General features: G+C 41.6%; 1 protein-coding gene across 2 annotated transcripts in view; it reads left to right on the top strand.

The window, feature by feature from the left end:
* Positions 1 to 17,863, top strand: part of DOCK5 (dedicator of cytokinesis 5) — a 167,205-nt gene that overhangs the window by 130,783 nt on the left and 18,559 nt on the right. For both annotated transcript variants that reach the window (XM_054997336.1, XM_054997335.1), the window contains 13 exons: positions 1,214 to 1,368; positions 2,498 to 2,583; positions 4,685 to 4,841; positions 5,573 to 5,613; positions 5,752 to 5,842; positions 6,377 to 6,496; positions 7,139 to 7,228; positions 7,733 to 7,837; positions 9,100 to 9,241; positions 11,480 to 11,561; positions 12,290 to 12,374; positions 12,549 to 12,635; positions 14,616 to 14,792. In XM_054997336.1, the coding sequence (XP_054853311.1) occupies positions 1,214 to 1,368; positions 2,498 to 2,583; positions 4,685 to 4,841; positions 5,573 to 5,613; positions 5,752 to 5,842; positions 6,377 to 6,496; positions 7,139 to 7,228; positions 7,733 to 7,837; positions 9,100 to 9,241; positions 11,480 to 11,561; positions 12,290 to 12,374; positions 12,549 to 12,635; positions 14,616 to 14,792 (1,418 nt within the window). The remainder of the gene's footprint in view (positions 1 to 1,213; positions 1,369 to 2,497; positions 2,584 to 4,684; positions 4,842 to 5,572; positions 5,614 to 5,751; positions 5,843 to 6,376; positions 6,497 to 7,138; positions 7,229 to 7,732; positions 7,838 to 9,099; positions 9,242 to 11,479; positions 11,562 to 12,289; positions 12,375 to 12,548; positions 12,636 to 14,615; positions 14,793 to 17,863) is intronic.

The following is a 17,863-nucleotide window of genomic DNA, read 5'->3' as shown; positions in this document are numbered from 1 at the left end:
TCTGATTCTCGAAAGCTTATGCTACAGTAATGTTGGTTAGTCTTAAAGGTGCTACTGGACTCTTTTCTAATAGAATTTTGCTTTCACAATTTTCTTTATACCTCTGCAAGTTAGAAAAAAAGATTTTTAAAACTCAAAAATATAAGGAAGATATATATAATAATCCTAAGCGAGGCTAGACCCTCACAAACTCCTCCCCCAAACCATTAATTAATTAATTAATTAGGTTTCTATCCCATCATTGCTCCAAGAAGCTCAGCATGGCTTACATGGCTCACCCCTCTCTTTTATCTTCACAACAACTCTCTGCAATTGCAAGGTGACAAGTGCCCTGAGGTCTCCCAGCAAGTTTCCCTATAGAGTGAGAATTTGAACCCAGCCCTCCCCAACAATTACACTATTATAGCTACAGCCCTGAACTCCTCTCTATAAATAATGTAGGGAATAGTAGGTGTGGTTATAGTTCACAAAAGGCAATGAACAGGCCACCAATACCTTCATGAACTGAGTGTGTACCCATGAAAATCCCTCCCAGCCTTTTCAACAGGTAGAGCTGGAGAAGTATGGCGGCTAAGAGGGTGAAGCTACAATTTGGGGGCAGGGGTAGGGCTGGTTCAGACTTTGCCTCTACTTCATCCTCATTAGGTGGCCTTAGGCATTTAGCCTTACCCTCTAATCAGCAAAATGGCAATACTACTGACGTACTTTACAAGGCTATTTTAAGAATAAGATAATTTGTACAATGCCTTTCAGACACTAAAAGCACTATATACATACTAAGCATTATTCATCATTATTGTATTAATAATAGCAATGTGTTCCATGGCAGATGTTCAGGGTTTCTGCATCAGACTGGCCAAAGTGAAATTTTTTTACTGTTAGTGGCAAATGTAAAAACCATTGTCCTAATTGGGAAGGCAGCGCTTTCTGTAACAGAGCCAGCAGCTGGGGAATCAAGTCTCTCTGGTGAGCTCTCCCCAGCCAGTAGCATTTAGTCCCAGAGTCCCACACAGGTGCACTTGAAGCTGTGGGGGGAGCAGGAGGGAAGTGGCCAAGCAACAGAAGCCACTCCATTGTGTTTGCATATGAAAGACTCAAGCTTGGAGTCAGAGGTGATTAGTGGGTGGAGAGCAGCTGCCATTGTGTGCCCTGGAGACCTGCAACAAGCAGAGTAGCCATCTGCTTTGTCTTTAATTCCTTTTCTTCTTTGCAGGGCCTGAGAAGATCAAGTTCATCCCTTCTATGGTTGGCCCAATCCTGGAAGTGACCCTGACACCTGAGCCCGAATTGCGAAGGGCAACCATCCCCATCTTCTTTGACATGATGCAGTGCGAATTCACCTTCAGTGGAAGGAGAAACTTCCATATGGTATGGGAAAAGTACAAAAGTGGGTCTCTGGAGGGAGGAGGGTGGAGATTTGGGGTTGTCTATAGAATATCTAGCACAAATAATAGAGTGGCTAAAAAAATCTCCTAAGCAAATAAACTTTAAAGATCATGGGCAAGATTTCAGGTTGCAGAGTGAGGTTTTTCTTCTTCTCAGATATCATCAGTAACCATAGCCTGAAAACATACAAGCAATAGCAGCAGCTGGATAATTTAGGAGAAATAAAACATAGTGGGCAGTCTGTGAGAAGTAGCAATAGAAATCTTGGACAAGCTACTAAAAAGTAACCAACTTTTTGTCAAAATATAAAGCTAAGAAACCCTGAGCAAACAAAATGGTGCCCAAAGCATGGCACCAGCTGAATAACTGTAAGGGAGGGCTTTCTATCAGTGAGGTGTCACAGCAGAAAAGGCCCTGTTGCTAGTTGCCATCCATTTTCCTTCAGCAAGTGGAGGTGCACAGAGTAGGGCCTCTATAACATTATCTTAGTAAGCAAACACATTTACACTTTCTTTATATTATGTATGGGCTTGGCAACTGGTTGTAGAGGTGTGATGGGATGGCTTGGCCCCCAAGAGGAAATGTTCTCATACTTGGTGGAGATATGCAACTCCTATTGAAATCTCTAGTGGCAACTTCGAAAGTTTAGGTGTTCATGGCTCTTGTAGCCACCTTGGAATTTATCAGCTAGCCCCAATCTCCGTCTTGGCCTCTACCACTCTTGTTCTGATACATCCCACTGATCTATATGGTGGCTTCATGGGGCATTTCAGTGTCAGTATGAGCCTTGTGGTGCCACTGTCTCCTTAGTCTACAATGCCGTGCATGTATAATGATCTTCACTGCAGGACAGAGGAGTTAATGCCAATGCAGGGAAATTATACCAGCATGGGGTCCAAACAGTATTAGTTCGTTGATTTCATTAATCTAAGTAACAATTGTTTTTCCATTTAGTATTCTGGGAATGTTTCTGTTAGGAAAGTAGGATTTTTTAATACAGGAAGTTCAGAAAAACATCTTGTGTTGGCAGTTTCGAGGCATGAAGTGGATCGTTAATGTTAGGAGAATTCTGGCTCACCATTTGTTGTATTCTTTCGGCTTTGTCTTGCAGTTTGAAAATGAACTGATAACCAAGCTGGATCAGGAAGTCGAAGGGGGACGAGGAGATGAACAGTATAAGATTTTGCTGGAGAAACTGTAAGTGTGTGAGTGCTCTTGATAATCTTTCTAAGTGCACCGGTTATATGGCCAAGACAGACATGACAAAGTTCATGGATCGCTGTCTGTAAAAAATAAACTACACAATGCAGCCAGTGAGACCCAGCATGGCCTAGTGGTTAGCATGTCGGACTAGGACCTGGGAGAACCCATGTTCAAATCCTCATTCAGCCATGAAGTTCATTGTGTGGCACTGAGCCAGTCACGATCTTTCAACCTAACGTAACCTACTTCACAGGGTTCTTGTGGAGTCAAAATGGAGAGGGGGAGAACCACGTTACAAAAGTTGGGGCTTTGAAGGCCATTTCAGAAAAGGCAGCGTGCTGTATAGTATGGCCAGGGTGGTCTCTAGCCCAACCATCTACTAACATATTGGACCTAAGTGGCCTTCTAAATGCAGTTCTTACCTGTATAAGACATCAGAGAATTAGGATTTTTTTAAAACACAGTAACTTTTATTCAGTACCAAGGAGGATAAGAGAAACAAAGGATGTTCAGTAATAAGGTTTAAAACTATTTACAGATAATGCACAGCTTTTTGCTGGGTGCATCAAGCTATAACGTATCAGATATTAACCCTTGGGTGCACAGAACATGTAACAGCCAAGCTTCTGTTCTTGAAGTAAAGACTGGCCTTCCTTCACAAACATGAGCTCTTCTCAGAAACTACAAACGGTTGATCAGTTCCCTTCAGAAACTGGGTCCTCCTGAGACAGCCACAGTCTCTCCCCAAAGATTCAGTGTGCTAACCTGCTTTCCCACAAGTCTCCTGAGACAAATTCTCTCTCTGGAGATGCAAACCCTGCCTCCTCAAATTCAGTGGTTAAGCCTGCTTACATACCTTGATTGATTGCACACCTCTGTCCTTCCATCACTCATGTATATCACTCTGAGCTCCTTAGAGGAAGGACAGGATAAAAATGTGATAGACAAAGGGTAGGAAAGGGCAGGGCGGGGAGGTAACCATCCATCAGGTGCTCTGTTTCATTAACTGAAGCTGTGCTTCCCATACTATTATTAGCTGCTTTAAAGGGAGGGGAGTTAAAACTGTAAAATGCTGAAAAACACTCTGTGAGCCCTGTTTCAATAAGAGAAACCAAATGAAGGTTGGGGAAGAGTTCAGTCCACTTTTCCTTTGCTGTATGACCCTGATCCAAATTGCAGTTGCACAGTTTTTCCTTTTACAGATTGACAGAGAGATCTGCAATTTTCTTCATGTCTCTTTTGGCCTATTATACTCCACTTATCATTATGCGAATGTCACATGTTCTAGGCCATGAGTAGCAATGCAGCATCTACCAGTGCTGAATGCTGCAAGTAGTTCAGAGGAGAGCTGTGTTTTCTCCTGACCTGTTTCTTTTAAATGCAAATGTGACAGCTGAAAGGAGTGCTGCATATGCCAAGGTTATCTTTGTTTCCAGTTCCATGACCGCCTCAATGAGTTGTCCTGCCACATGTTGGCACTCAGCAATCTTCTGGCAAGAACTGATTCACTGCTGCATTACCCCATGCCCAGGACCCTGTCTACACAGCACTTTAAAAATGCATATTGTGCACTAAGCAAAAGCACAGCCAGCACTAACTCCAAATTGGTTTCATTCACCCTGGATTTTCAAAATAATATGAACATTTGGGGCAACAACTGGGGTGATAGAAAGCTAAAGAAGAGAAATCAGTTGTGGGTGTTTGAGGGACCAGTGGTGTCTCTGCTAAGAATTGGCCATACTTCAGTTTTGTTTTTTGAATTTTTCACTGAACAGACTTTTCTCATCATCCATCTGGGTTAGAAGGAAATTGCATTGTCTTAATAACAGCAGCAGCAGCAACAACAACAACAACAATAATTTTTCTGGTATGGGCTGAAGTTGAACAAAATAAATTATTTTAGCTTGACATTTTCTGTTTACTGACCATTGTATTTTGATATTTTCAGGCTGTGTTTGTGGTTTTTCTTATCTGTACCCCAAGCCCTTGAAGTGGAGCAGGTGGGGGTGGGTTTAAATATAATTTAAAATGCAGAACTTCTCATGTGTCTCTTCTTTCTTCTCTTTCTCTCTTCATTCCAATGCACCTGCCACAGCATGCTGGAACTTTGCCGGAAGCATATGTACTTATCTAGCTCAGGGGAGGTATTTGTTCTGTTGGTTAGCAGCTTGCTGGAGAATCTCCTGGATTACAGGACCATCATGCATGATGGGAGCAAAGAAAACCGCATGAGTTGTACCGTGAACGTGTTGGTATGTGCAGGGATTTTGGACTGGCTATCCAATTGGCTTCCATTGTCCTGCCTCTTGGACAAACCTGGTGCTGTTTGGTTAAGGGCTGAAAACTCTTGAATTATTAGTGGTGTAGTAGTAGTAACAACAACAACAACATTCAATTTATAAACTGCCCTTCAGGACAATTTAACACCCACTCAGAGCAGTTTACAAAGTATGTTATTATTATCCCACAACAATCACCCTGTGAGGTGGGTGGGGCTGAGAGAACTCTGGAGAGCTGTGACTGACCCAAGGTCACCCAGCTGTCTTCAGGTGGAGGAGTGAGGAATCAAACCCAGTTCTCCAGATTAGAATCCTGTTGCTCTTAACCACTACACCAAACTGGCTCTAGTAGCTGCATGAATGCCGGGAGAATGTGCACATTATGTTTGTTTTGTTTGACTGATCTCTAGACATTGGATTGGATACTGCTGAGAGTGAAACATCTGCAGTTTCCCCTGATTTTGTCCCAGCTCAGGTGGATTAGCTGGTTGACAGCTTGCGATGTCCCTAAGTTTCATACAGCTTTCATGGGACCAGATAAAGATTTGATCCAAGGCCCCCACAATGCAAAATGCAGTATTTTGTCAGTTGTCCTTTACAAGAGCCCCTCATTTAAAATATATGCATTCTGTATATATTTGATTTGTATTTTTATCTGTGAAAGTTGCCTTGGTTATTCACAGTACTACTTTTTTCTTTTGCAGAATTTTTACAAAGAAAAGAAGAGAGAAGATATATACATCAGGTAAGACTTTTGCATTGGAGGGTAGGAGAGAATTGCTGTGTGGTGGATTCTGCCTTTGGTCAGCAGGCTGCAATCAAGTTCCTCTTTGCATCACTTCTTTGCCATTACAATGACACTCTGTGTGTTTTATTCCCCTAGGTACTTGTATAAACTCCGGGACCTTCACATAGACTGTGAAAACTACACCGAGGCCGCATACACTCTTCTCCTTCATGCAGAGTTACTCCAGGTGAGTTTTTGGCAGCCATATAGTTGGCAGTGGCCAGCTTGGAAATTCTGAAGATGATGAAACAACTAAGTAGCAAAGAATAAAGCAGTTCCGCAGGCAGTGGAGTAGCACAGTGGCTAATGTACTACTTCAGGTTATGTTTTTGAATGGTTCCCTATCCAAAATTTCCCCTGCAAACAGAAGGCTGATAGGCATCATGCTAGGCTACAGCATCTTCTCCCTGCTGTGCTACCTGTATTTCTTGAAAGGAATTTTCTCCATGAGGAAGCATTCAGAAATGACATGCCACCACACCAATCTTGCCTCTTGAGGTAGTATAATCCACTCTGCCACCTCGTTCTCTTTGTAAGGACTACCTCAGTGAGACATTTTCTGTGAGATTTTTTCTTAGATCATATCCTTTATTTCTATAGACTTCTGGAAGATTTCTTACTACTTGTATACCTCAGAATTGTGAAACTGCCTCCCTAGGAGAAATGAGCAGAAATGAGCATGTTCTTCTTAACTTCCTGAATGTTCTTTCCCTTACGTTAGTGGTCTGACAAGCCGTGTGCCCCGCATCTGCTTCAGAGGGACAGCTACTATGTCTATTCACAACAGGAGCTCAAGGAGAAGCTGTACCAGGAAATCATTGCCTTCTTGGACAAAGGAAAGGTGAGTCAGGGCATGCGGGACTCCTTGGGTGTTCTCAAGCAGGAAAGTGGTCCACAGGACAAGAGCTGCTTAAGGAAGTGTTTTTTCAGCTGGTAACCGTGCCTGTTTTTTGTTATTTGTAAATAGGTGGGAATTTGTAAATAGGCAAGAGGGGCAAATTAAGGGTCTGCAGGAGGAAATGCTGGTGGCAGGGACCTTTAAACTGCCCAAACCCCAGCCCCCCTACCCCCCCCCCAGCCCCAGCCTCACACTTACCTTCCCCTGCTGCACGATGTCCTTCCTCTCCTCCCGGGAGTGGCGGGGAAGCTGTTTTTGGCCTCTTCTGTTGCCCTGGGGGCCCACAGGGCGGCGGAGGAGGCCGATAATGGCCTTCTCACCCCTCAAATGGCTGCTGCGGCTGGAGATGTCAGGCATTGAACCTGGGACCTTCTCCAGGTAAAGTAGGTGCTCTGCCACTGAGCCACAGAAGAAATATCTATAAGGAATATCTATAGGAAACCTTGCCATTGATAACTGATAATTTATAGTACTGTTTTACCATAATGGAGAGGGTAACTGCATTTCTCTGTATTAATTCATCTCTGCTGATACATGTTTGATTTCTTTTCATGTTTCTGTTTATTTCTTTTTATGTCCCTTAAGATGTGGGAGAAGGCAATCCAGCTAAGCAAAGAACTAGCTGAGATGTATGAGAACAAGGTTTTCGATTATGAAGGGCTTGGAAATCTCTTGGTAAGGTCTATGGATTTTAAGGAAAGAAAGAAGGGGGATATCCAAGGGGGACATAAAATTACTGACAGTCCCAGCACTCCTAACTAAGAACAATGTACCACCAAACTAGGAGCATAGAGATCACTGGGCTAGACATGTCCTGTGGGGTAGAGCTCAAAAGTAGTTTAGTTTAAATGGTGACATTCCGTCTTACATACAAAGTCTGGCATCCTATTTTCCGTAACAGCTGGCCTCATGTTTCTGAGAAGCCCACAAAATAGTTCAGAAAGGCAGATAGCTGTCCGTCCCCCCCGCCGTGTGTGTGTGTGAGAGAGAGAGAGAGAGAGAGTAAGTGATATTTTTAAGCTGGTCTCCCTGTATGTTATTCAGAACAGCTAGCAATCATTTCATTCTTGAATAGGAGTGAACTTCAAAAATGTTGAAGGCTATTATAGAGGAAAAACATTCAGTTGAAAGTTTTAAACAGAAAAATGCCCCCTCCCTCCCCTCCTCTAACACATACAGAAAAAACGGGCCACATTCTATGAAAACATTATGAAGGCGATGAGACCTCAACCAGAATATTTTGCTGTTGGGTATTACGGCCATGGATTCCCCTCCTTTCTCCGGGTAAGAATTTTGTGCCTGGCCAATGGCTTGATAATCTTTTAAAATCCTAAGATATGTGGAAAATCTATACTGTGGTCAACAAGCTTTAAAGATTACAATTACCTTCCCCACCACACACATCATTAGTTAGAGGGGGTCTAGGAACAAGAAATTATTCTTGGATGTTGGGACTCTCCAAAGGTCTACCCAGTTTCAGTCTGTGCTGATATACCATTCCTGTCCTCCCTGGGACAAATGAGATGTAACTTGGAATGTGTAACAGTATTCTGCCTTAAAAAAACTAATCAGAAGGCAGCCATGAGAGTTTATAAGCTGGAATGGAGAAATACTGTGGGGAGGGAGGGAAATAGATTGCTTTTCTGTTCAAAATCACACACCCAGGTTTCTAAATACCAGGAGATTATAACACATATCTGTTATAGGATGTCTGGCTCTTAAAGCTTTTCCTTCACAATTGTATCAAAATCTCTGTGTCGTTTGCTTTTCATCTATGGAGAAACTTATGTGACTTTCCTTCTGTTAAGTAATACCAGTAAAGCAGAAATGAAATTTCACTTCAATATGGCAAAACTTCAGAATTCAAATCCTGTAAATATTTTTAAATGTTGCTTTCAAACTGTGACTTTTGAGGAGTGCCTTTGCATTCCTGTTGTTGAATTCAAAGGCATTAGGGCTAAGTATCAATGTAATTTCACTTTTTAAAAAAATCTAATTATGTCCACTAGTAAACTGCAGCATTTGAACTTGAAATTTAGAATGATGTGCTGAACGTGCAAACTTTCATAGCAGCATTTCAGTCCTTAAGACTTAAGCTGCATTTTGCACTTCCCTCCCCCCCAAAATACGAGACAGGGTCAAGCTCATATTCAGGTCTGAAATGCAGGCTGGGGTCCTGAAGATGCATTTCCAGTTTTACTCCATTGTCTCAGTGTTCAAGAGAGATACCATGTTACAAGCAAACAGAACATGAAACCAAAGACTTATAAAAGAGGAATGGCGGATGAGAAAATTAAATTAGCATGACATAAATGTAGAAGTTTGGAACATTTTGATTGGAAAAAATTCAGTTTCATTTCTAAACACAAGCGATTGCAATAGTCTGTACCCATTTAAAACAATACCTTTGAGTTCTTTCAGTATGAATCTTTCACAATATTGATGAGATTTAAATTTATTTCATGTCCATTTTGGTGAGTTCGTGCTGTCAAATTGACCAAAATGGAATGCCATAATTTGTTTTTCTTCATTTTCTCCTGATGCAGAACAAGATCTTCATCTATCGCGGCAAGGAATATGAAAGGAGGGAAGACTTCAATTTGAAACTATTGACCCAGTTTCCAAATGCTGAGAAACTGAGCAGCACCACTCCTCCAGCAGAGGATATCAAAGCTTCCCCAAAGCAATGTATCTTTTAGAAGTATCGTTTAGTTGTTCTTTTTTGCTTCCTTTGGAGCAGGAATAAGATACGGGGAACTGCAACATTGTGGAACGGTTGCTCACTTAATGTTCCCTTGTAACAACATTTAAAAAAATGGGTGCAGTCTCTAATGCAATAGTGTACTGTCAGGGATGACATTGTCACACCTCAGCAGCTTGAATTTGAGGCATTTTCTCCCAATACTCTCCCCTGCTAGAGCTTCCCATTCGGCAGTTCACTCCATTCCAGGGTTATTTCCCCCACCTTTCATAGACTTTTGAGGGGCTGCAGAAGGGAGGAGATAGGAGAAAGCCCTGGTTTGCAAATAAAACCCCACCTTTGAATCCAAGACTTCTTCTGCAGTAGATGTTCCATGTAGGAAGTGACCTTGGATGTGCCACGTGGGAAATTCACCTGGGGGCAAAAGAGCTTGCACTTTGGTTTGATGTTTGCCTGCTCCTTTGGTATGACTGATCCTTTGGTATTTGATCTGGCTTCTGAGATTTTGTAGTGAGTCCAACCTCAAATGTTCATCTGGGAGACCATTCAAAAGCATCAGGGGGCAGCTAGATCGAAAGCCATTCCTTTGGCCCATTTATAAAAGAAACCAGCTGCAATGCCTGGATTCAATTCAAGGTCCTTCTTAGAAGTACTTTTGGAAAAGTAACCAATGCTCTTATATATCCTGTTGCCAGAGGCATATTAATGTATGCCTTGGGTAAGTTTAAATGCAAGTTTTCTTTTTGTTTGTTTATTTTTTCTATCCACTCCTGAAGTATCTTCATACTCTCTGTAAGCAATCTAAAGAGGCATTGGCATCGTGACAGCATGTATATCAGAAAGCAACTAACTTACTGTTCCCCCAACTTTCCTCAAAACCTTTTCCTTCTAAACCTTTATTCATATTTTCAGGGGTAATTTTAATGTTGCAAACGCTCCTGATTTCTCAGATTCTCACTGTATAGTAAAGGTGGTCAGACTGTGTTCTGAGATACCCTGAAGGAAGGTTATCATGGGTTCCTCAGTAAGATCAGTGGTGATAGATGAGCTTCCTCTGAAGGTTGATTTGTCCACCATTACTGCACCTTTCCTTGCAATGGTATTAACACAAAGGTATTAACTACAGAGGAGTAACTAGATGTGTTCTATGGTATTCTTTCAGCTTGCACAGAGTGACAGTGAAAATATAGAGGTGGACTGCTGAGCCCCTCAGATGGAGTGTGTGGGCTTTAAGACATGCCTCAAAATCCTCTGCCCCACGCAGGAGCACTATAAGCAAAGGGTCAGTGGTAAACAGAATGCCTTCCTTGCAGAAGGCTCAAGGTTCAACCCTGACATAACCTAAAAATGGGTTGGCAAAGTAGCTTTATTTATTTATGTCATTTATAGTCCACCTTTCTCACTGAGACTCAAGGCGGATTACACAGTGTGAGATTAGTACAGTCAATTACAAGGACATTTCCATAACCAATGCCATAGGGGCCCTTTTCACACTGCTTACTGGGACTCGCAATGACGTGGAACGTCGTGCTACAAATGCGGAAAATTGTGTTTTCTTGCGCGAGATTTGCGTGACATTACGCAAGATTTGAGCAACGTCACGCAAGATTTGCGTGAGAAAATGCGATTTTCTGCGTCATTGCGAGTCCCAGTAAGCAGTGTGAAAAGGGCCCGGGTAAATAAACACAATTTTAGAAAAGTATAGCCTTAGTAAGAATCCAATACATGTTCATAGGAGCATGTATTTAAGACAACAGATAGTACGTAAGGCAGTGGTGAACTCTATGGTCCTTAACTCATTAGCGAAGCATCTGAGAGCCCCTCCATACAATACAAAAGCCTTTTTAAATAATTCGGTTTTGCATCGTTTACAGAAAGCTAGGAGAGTGGGGGCTCTCCTGACCTCCTCAGGCAGGCCGTTCCACAGGGTAGGGGCCATCCCAGGGATCTATGTCAGAATGAGGCAGCTTTATATATACACACTCATTTTGACAGTCAAGTGTGGAAATGGTTCCTCAGACACAGACACTTTGAAAACCACTGTATTTAAGGTTGATTCTTACATTGGTATTTTTCTGATGTTTGGGGGAAGTGCCTTATATCCAGTGTGCAATGAACCCTTGCTCAGAGCTCCATTCCTCTCTCAGTACATGCATCTATCCTGAGTAAAAATGTGTTTTCTGTCAACATTCTTGTTCTTCCTATCCTTAATAGACATAATTCAGATGTGCAGTGCTTCATCGTTAAGCCTGTAATGAACCCCCCACCAAACTACAAGGACAAGCCTGTTCCAGAGCAGATTCTTAAGTAATCTCTTTTGCCCTGATAATCAATGTTCCTTCGTTTCTCAAAGCCAAGTGCTCACACTGGGCAGCAACCACCAGTTGGCTTGCCTGGACTTCTGGTTTTCTTAAGGAGCAAACCTGTTGACAAGATTCACGTCATTAGGAATAAGCAATTTTTATTAAATGATTTGTATTTATTAAAAGATTTTTACTTCACCTTTCCACACACTTCAAGGCAGCTTGATGTGGTCATCACTAGGCCCCTACAACATCCATGCTGTGGATCGATGTGGTCATCATTGATTCACAATGTGGATGTTGTAGGGACCTAATGAAGTGTGACTTTGGAATTGTAGTCTGTTTGGGGAGAAAAGACTCTTGAACTGTGGGAATTTTCCCAAGGGTCCACTCCCTAATTGGACAACATTGCATAACTTCTGCTTTTCCATGATAGTTTAAAACCAACTTAGATGGTGGCCTGATTTCAAGCAAATACACAGGATTGTATACGAAGGACTTGTGTGTGCATGTTGTGTCCCTTTTAATACTGTACAGTATTTTTCATTTTTTAAATTCCATTTTGTAAGAGTTACTAATAGTATAGATTACAAAGGGACAAAATCACCACTTTAAACATATAAATAAGATACTGTAGGACAGGAAACAGAGCTTGCTTTTGGTCACTGACTGCGATTAAGCCTATGAAAATTCCCATTATTTTGTTTGGTTTTTCCCATGTGCATCGTCTAGCTTCTACAGAGCCAATGAAGTGCAACAATTTCAATATTCTCGACCATTCAGGAAAGGAGAGAAAGACCCAGAGAATGAGTTTGCAGTGAGTCCTTCATCTTTCGAACCAAGCCTTTCCTTTTCTCCCTGGATATATTTTTGTGGGGGGATATGTGAGCTCATAGGCTTCACATGGTTGATGCAGGATGAGTATGTCAGCCAGACAGGCTACCTGCTGCAACTGCAACCTGCTTTACTTCATTTTCTTCTCCCTTACTAGACAATGTGGATAGAAAGAACCACCTACACAACTGCCTATTCTTTCCCAGGGATTCTCAAATGGTTTGAAGTCAAACAGGTTACAACGGTGAGCTTTGGACTATATTTGTACCAATTAAGTATGCTGTCCACAATCTGAACTGACATGTAATGGGAGATGGGATGAGGGAATTAGAACCAAGATTTGCCCATTGGATATGTAGCTGATTTTATTATTTTCTCTTCAACATTACACTTTTTACTGATTCTTGATGATCTGTGGGTTTGCAGAAGAAGAAATCTGGACATTAGAAAAAAGAGAGCTTTCTTTGTAACACAGAGTAAGAGAAAATTTGATAATTATATTTGTTGTGGAGAAAATCAGAAGGCTCTTCTTAGCTTATGTAGTTTTTTGGGGGGGGGGGCATATTTTTGTATATTAGTTGTCATTCTTTGTTTTGTTATTCTCTGTGCAGTTGTCTTTCTTGTTAGTTTATTTCCTTTATATAAAATTCTTAACACTTTTTACTGATCCTGCTCCGATGAATTTAAAAAGTAGGAGAACACCCAGAAATGTTGCAGGTGAAGCTTTTTTCTAACATATAGGTAGGTGTTTGGAAAGGTTCACTTGCTACATTTCTGGGTGTCAGGCGGTTGTAAGAAGGGCACCGGAGCAGGTCTGGAAAGAAGATGGCAACCTAGCTTTCTGCACTGGCTTTGATTCTCCTACATTTGAGAATTATTCATGCATGTTACTGTACACTCACCAAGCAGAGACTATACCAAACATGTTTATCACGGAGACGGCATTGCAAAACTTTCCCCTTCCAAAGAGAATTTATATCCTCTCTGAGATTATTTTTCCCTATGAGAAGAAAGTATCATCTCAATAGAAGGCATGTGAGGCCCAGTTTAAATGTGAGGCAAAGAACTTACTTATGCAGCTTTGCACCAGTTCAGGGTCTTGTTTCAACTGTGCTACAATCTGCAAAAAGTACAGTGCGTGCTTAGTTTGTGCACAAGAGATTGGCAGCCATTGCACTGCTTTTTGAAGGTAGCAGTACAGTTTAGATGAGACAGTGAGCCTATCTAAGGTCCTGTGGGAAAGCTTGTTGTCTCTCCAGCTTTACATTTAAATTGGGCCTGAATTGGGTGCAAATGGTCAGGGGTCAGATGAGCCAAACCCTAGTAGATCCATGATCAACTCTTCTCAGACTTTTTAAAAAGTAAATTTCATACATGCAATTTGGATCAGGGCTATGCAGGAAGAGAAGAGGGGGTTTAACCCTTCTGTACAGTTTCATGCCCAAGCTCCTGTTCATCTTGGAAGGGAGAAAAAAACCACTCTAAAGACAGGTGTTTGTGTCCCTCCCAGTTCTAAGGCGAATAGGAGTGTAGGAAGAGTTCTATCACAAGGTGGAACTGTGAATATTAAACCCCTAAATAATTAAGCATTAGTGAAATTTACCTTTTTAAAAGGCACTAGAAGACTCCCAATCTCCTCGTCTAGCTTAATTTGTGCATAATGTGGACCAAAAAGTTCAGTGCTAATTAAACTTGCATTGACAAGCACGGCAATAAAAGTATCCTGCTGTCAGATTTTGCAGAAAAATGCTACCAAGCATGCTTACTTCTGTAGAATATGCCCAGTAGCAGCAGCTGGGAACTTTTGTGACTCACAATTTGTATTTAATTTGATCATACTGTAGAAAATGTGATCCAAATAAGTCAAAATTTCTTTTTTTGTAAAGAATTTTATTAAAGCAAATTAAAGTAAAGCAACTGCATAAAAGTTATACAGATTCTAAATTAAACAATAAATTGAAAGTTATACAACCTTATACAACCAATAAGCATACAAACAATACCGGTATAATAGCTTTGGGAGTAGAGCACGCAATACATTCAAGTTACCTTAAACCTACGTAACATTTCTCCTTCTCTCTCATATAAATCAAAATTTCTAAGGAGCAGAGAAGGCTGACAGATTTTGTCATGTGATACTTTACATCTGATTGAGTCCATGCTTATTGGTGCCAAATGGTATCATTCGATGCAACACAGTTTTGTTCCTGTTTGTGCTCTTCAGGAGGAAATCAGCCCCTTGGAGAATGCCATCGAGACCATGGAGCTGACCAATGAGAAAATCAGCAATATTGTTCAGCAGCATGCCTGGGACAGGACCCTTCCAGTGCACCCCCTCTCCATGCTGTTAAACGGCATTGTGGATCCAGCTGTCATGGGCGGATTCACCAACTATGAGAAGGTCAGCTGCTTCCTTGTCTCTCTCTGTCATAAGCTGTGCAGCTGGTGTTGTAGGGAAAGAGGACAGTCTTCTGGTTTGTCTGAACAAAAGCAGAAGAATATAAGGGGAGGAAGGGGAAGTGCACAAGGCTGAAGCCTTCCGACATTTGGATGGCTTGCTGCTTACTCGTTTAAGGCATTTCTTTACTGCTTCTCCAGAAAAACATTCTGTTTAGTGCTAAGCCATAAAAAAAGACTGGGCTGGTTACAATGTTAAGATCAAAATTCAGTTACATGCCACTCCAGCTCTGAAACCCTTATAGAACTTCTGAAAGCATTTGCACAGAAATTGCTTCACATATAATGAACCCTTGTTGTTGAAAACTAGTTAAAAGACAGAGCTGTTGCAGGGGACTGTGGACTTCTGTGAGTCTCCATGGGGGAAGGAAGGGTGAATCCCACAATTGTAGAGTAGTCACTAAGTGTGTCTTGAGGGTACAAAATTTGTGAGCAAGTGAAATACTCAAGAGGGTGTTCGTTTGCTTTATCTTGCTTTACAAACAAAAACGGCCTCCTGAAGGGCAGTTAACCTTACGTATGGTGCCAGTAGTGGGGGCTATACATAATACAATGTCTTCAGAAGGGAGAGGCTGCTTCCAAAAGGTTGAACAAAGATTTATTGTAACTTCATGGTTAACAGAACAAACAACAACTGCAGCTGCAGAGAGAATAAGCAAAAACTCCAGAACAGAGATAAGGCCTAGGAGAGTGGCTAAGCCTAACTGAAAGCTGAGTTCTACCCCATCACCTACAGTGAGCCAAGAGGACCAATACACTACACATAAAATAAAATAACATGAAAATAAAAACCAGGCCCTGTCTGCAGGCTCAGAATGAAAAGGCAAAGACACACAGTGAAGGGGGACTGGAGGGGAGCAAAGTAAAAAAAGGAGATCAGTTTGACAGTGGCAGAACAATGAGATAATTGTTGAGGGATATTTACACCCAGCGGGAGCCACACTGATCTTCTGTCCCTGGTATTCTTGCTAAGATAATGTTAGCATAATCTTACCAAGAACGTCAATGAGAGATCAGCCTTGGTCCTTAGATCAGTGGTCTGTGATGGGCCCTGAGTGTTCTTTCCCTGACAACAGACCAACGGGTTGTAACTATGATATGAAATAGGTTATGAAAGTCTAGGAATATTACATATTACAATAAAAATTAGTTATAATGATGTGTTTATAGTTATATCAGTGCAGAGCAGATGTCCTTGAATCAGAACGTTTGCCTGGCATGATACAATCAGTCCGCCAATGCCAAAAGGAAGGGAAATTTTTAGAATTACTAACCAGGGAATATTTTGGGCTCACTTCTTTACAGATGTGCTAAACTTAGGATTGTAAAAGTGGGAAAGCATTTAAGGCTCAGAACTGCTATGGCCACATCTGGAAGTCCTCAACTTTTGCTCACATTTTCCTATTTCTATTTGGTCAGCGCAGGGAGTTTGGGGTTTGTGGGCTGCTATAATAATCATAATCAAATTCTTTCTTTCATGTTGATTACCAGAAATCAACCTTTTACTAGGGTAGTTTTTCCTTGCCAGTGTTAAATGCTAGTAAAAAGTCTGTCATTATGGGGAGGGGGGGGGATGTCCTGTCCTGCTCTTGGATGTCAGTCAGTGGGATCCCACAGGCCCTGCCCAAACACAGTGCTTTCATTTTCTCTGTAGCAGAGTATGACAAGCATTTATTTATGAGGGAGACATTAAAAGAGTGCACCTACAGTTTGCTCTGGGGTGAAACCTGCTTCTTTTCTTTGTGACCTCAGTCTCCATTCAGCTTTATCCTGATTGTGGCCTACTTGTTTTGTCCACTGGAATTTAATTTCAGAATCAATGTTGCGGCATAGTTCCAATCAATTTGCATACCTCCACATAGGGTACTGTTTCTTGGTTAGGCAGAGATGTGACAGAAAGTTGGCAGAGTGCAGTGGAATCTTGGAAACCAATTTTTTTATCTTTTCAGCCTTGCCTTCTTCTTACCTGTTGTCACCAAAGGGAATTGAACCTATGTTAGAACAGCAAAATGAGGTGGTTAAAGCCATTTTCACCCTTCCATCTAAGGCCAATTCACACTTCTTCTCTTTTTTTGCTGTCATAAATGGCCTCTGCCATTCCACCAGGATTTGCATAAACATACTGCAGTAAGATGAGCCAAGGGCTCATGTGTCGAACAGTGTTAACCTTTCCATGTCTGATGCCTGTGAGCCACTAGCACACATAAGAGCATAATTTCAGGTACGCTTCATGTTGGTATGCAGTAGAAGAGCAAGATTCCAGTAGCAGTTTAAAGGCCAACTAGATTTCCTGTGAATAAGCTTTTGAGAGTCGAGCCTCCTCTGTCAGATATGTCAGGTATCTGACAAAGCAGCCATGACTGTTAAAAGCTTAAACCTTGGAAATGTTGGTTTTTAAAGTGCTACTGGATTCAAATCTTGAACATAAGAACATGTGAAGCTGCTTTATGTGAAAACACAAATTAATTTATCTAGCTCAGTATTGAACTACTTTGACCAGCAGTAGCACTGTCTGTCTCAGGTAGCAAAAGGTTTTTCATGGGCTGCCAGCAATCCTTATTGGAATTGTTGCACATTAGAAAGGGTGAGTTCTTAGCATTGAGCCTCAGCAGCTACCCTTTGATGAGATCAGCTTGGACATAGGAAGCTGTGCATCTCAGTGTAAAGATCTGGAATGTACATTGGTTTCTGTGGAGCATCCCTCTCTTCATTGTCAGCTGGTAAAGGTCATTTCCAAAATATGGACCAATAATACAAACCAGAAAGTTTCATGCATTTTTTTTAAAGTATGCCCACCTCTCACCAATACATTGTCCTCTGGGGCAATTATCTGCATAAAACTTGGTAGCAGCCTACCTAGATAACTAGCAGTCACACCCTTTATCCTGCCTTTTTTTCAAGGAGCTCTGGGTGGTTTACATGGTTGTCTGTTCCCCATTTTATCCTCACAACAACTTGTGAAGTTGAGAGAGAATGAGTGGCCCAAAGTCACTCAGTGAGCTTCAAGGAAAAATG

The sequence above is a fragment of the Eublepharis macularius genome, chromosome 14 (assembly GCF_028583425.1).
Source record: "Eublepharis macularius isolate TG4126 chromosome 14, MPM_Emac_v1.0, whole genome shotgun sequence".
Taxonomy (NCBI): Eukaryota; Metazoa; Chordata; class Lepidosauria; order Squamata; family Eublepharidae; genus Eublepharis; species Eublepharis macularius.
The sequence above is the reverse complement of the archived record's forward strand: the minus strand, read 5'-3'. Positions and strand labels throughout refer to the sequence as shown.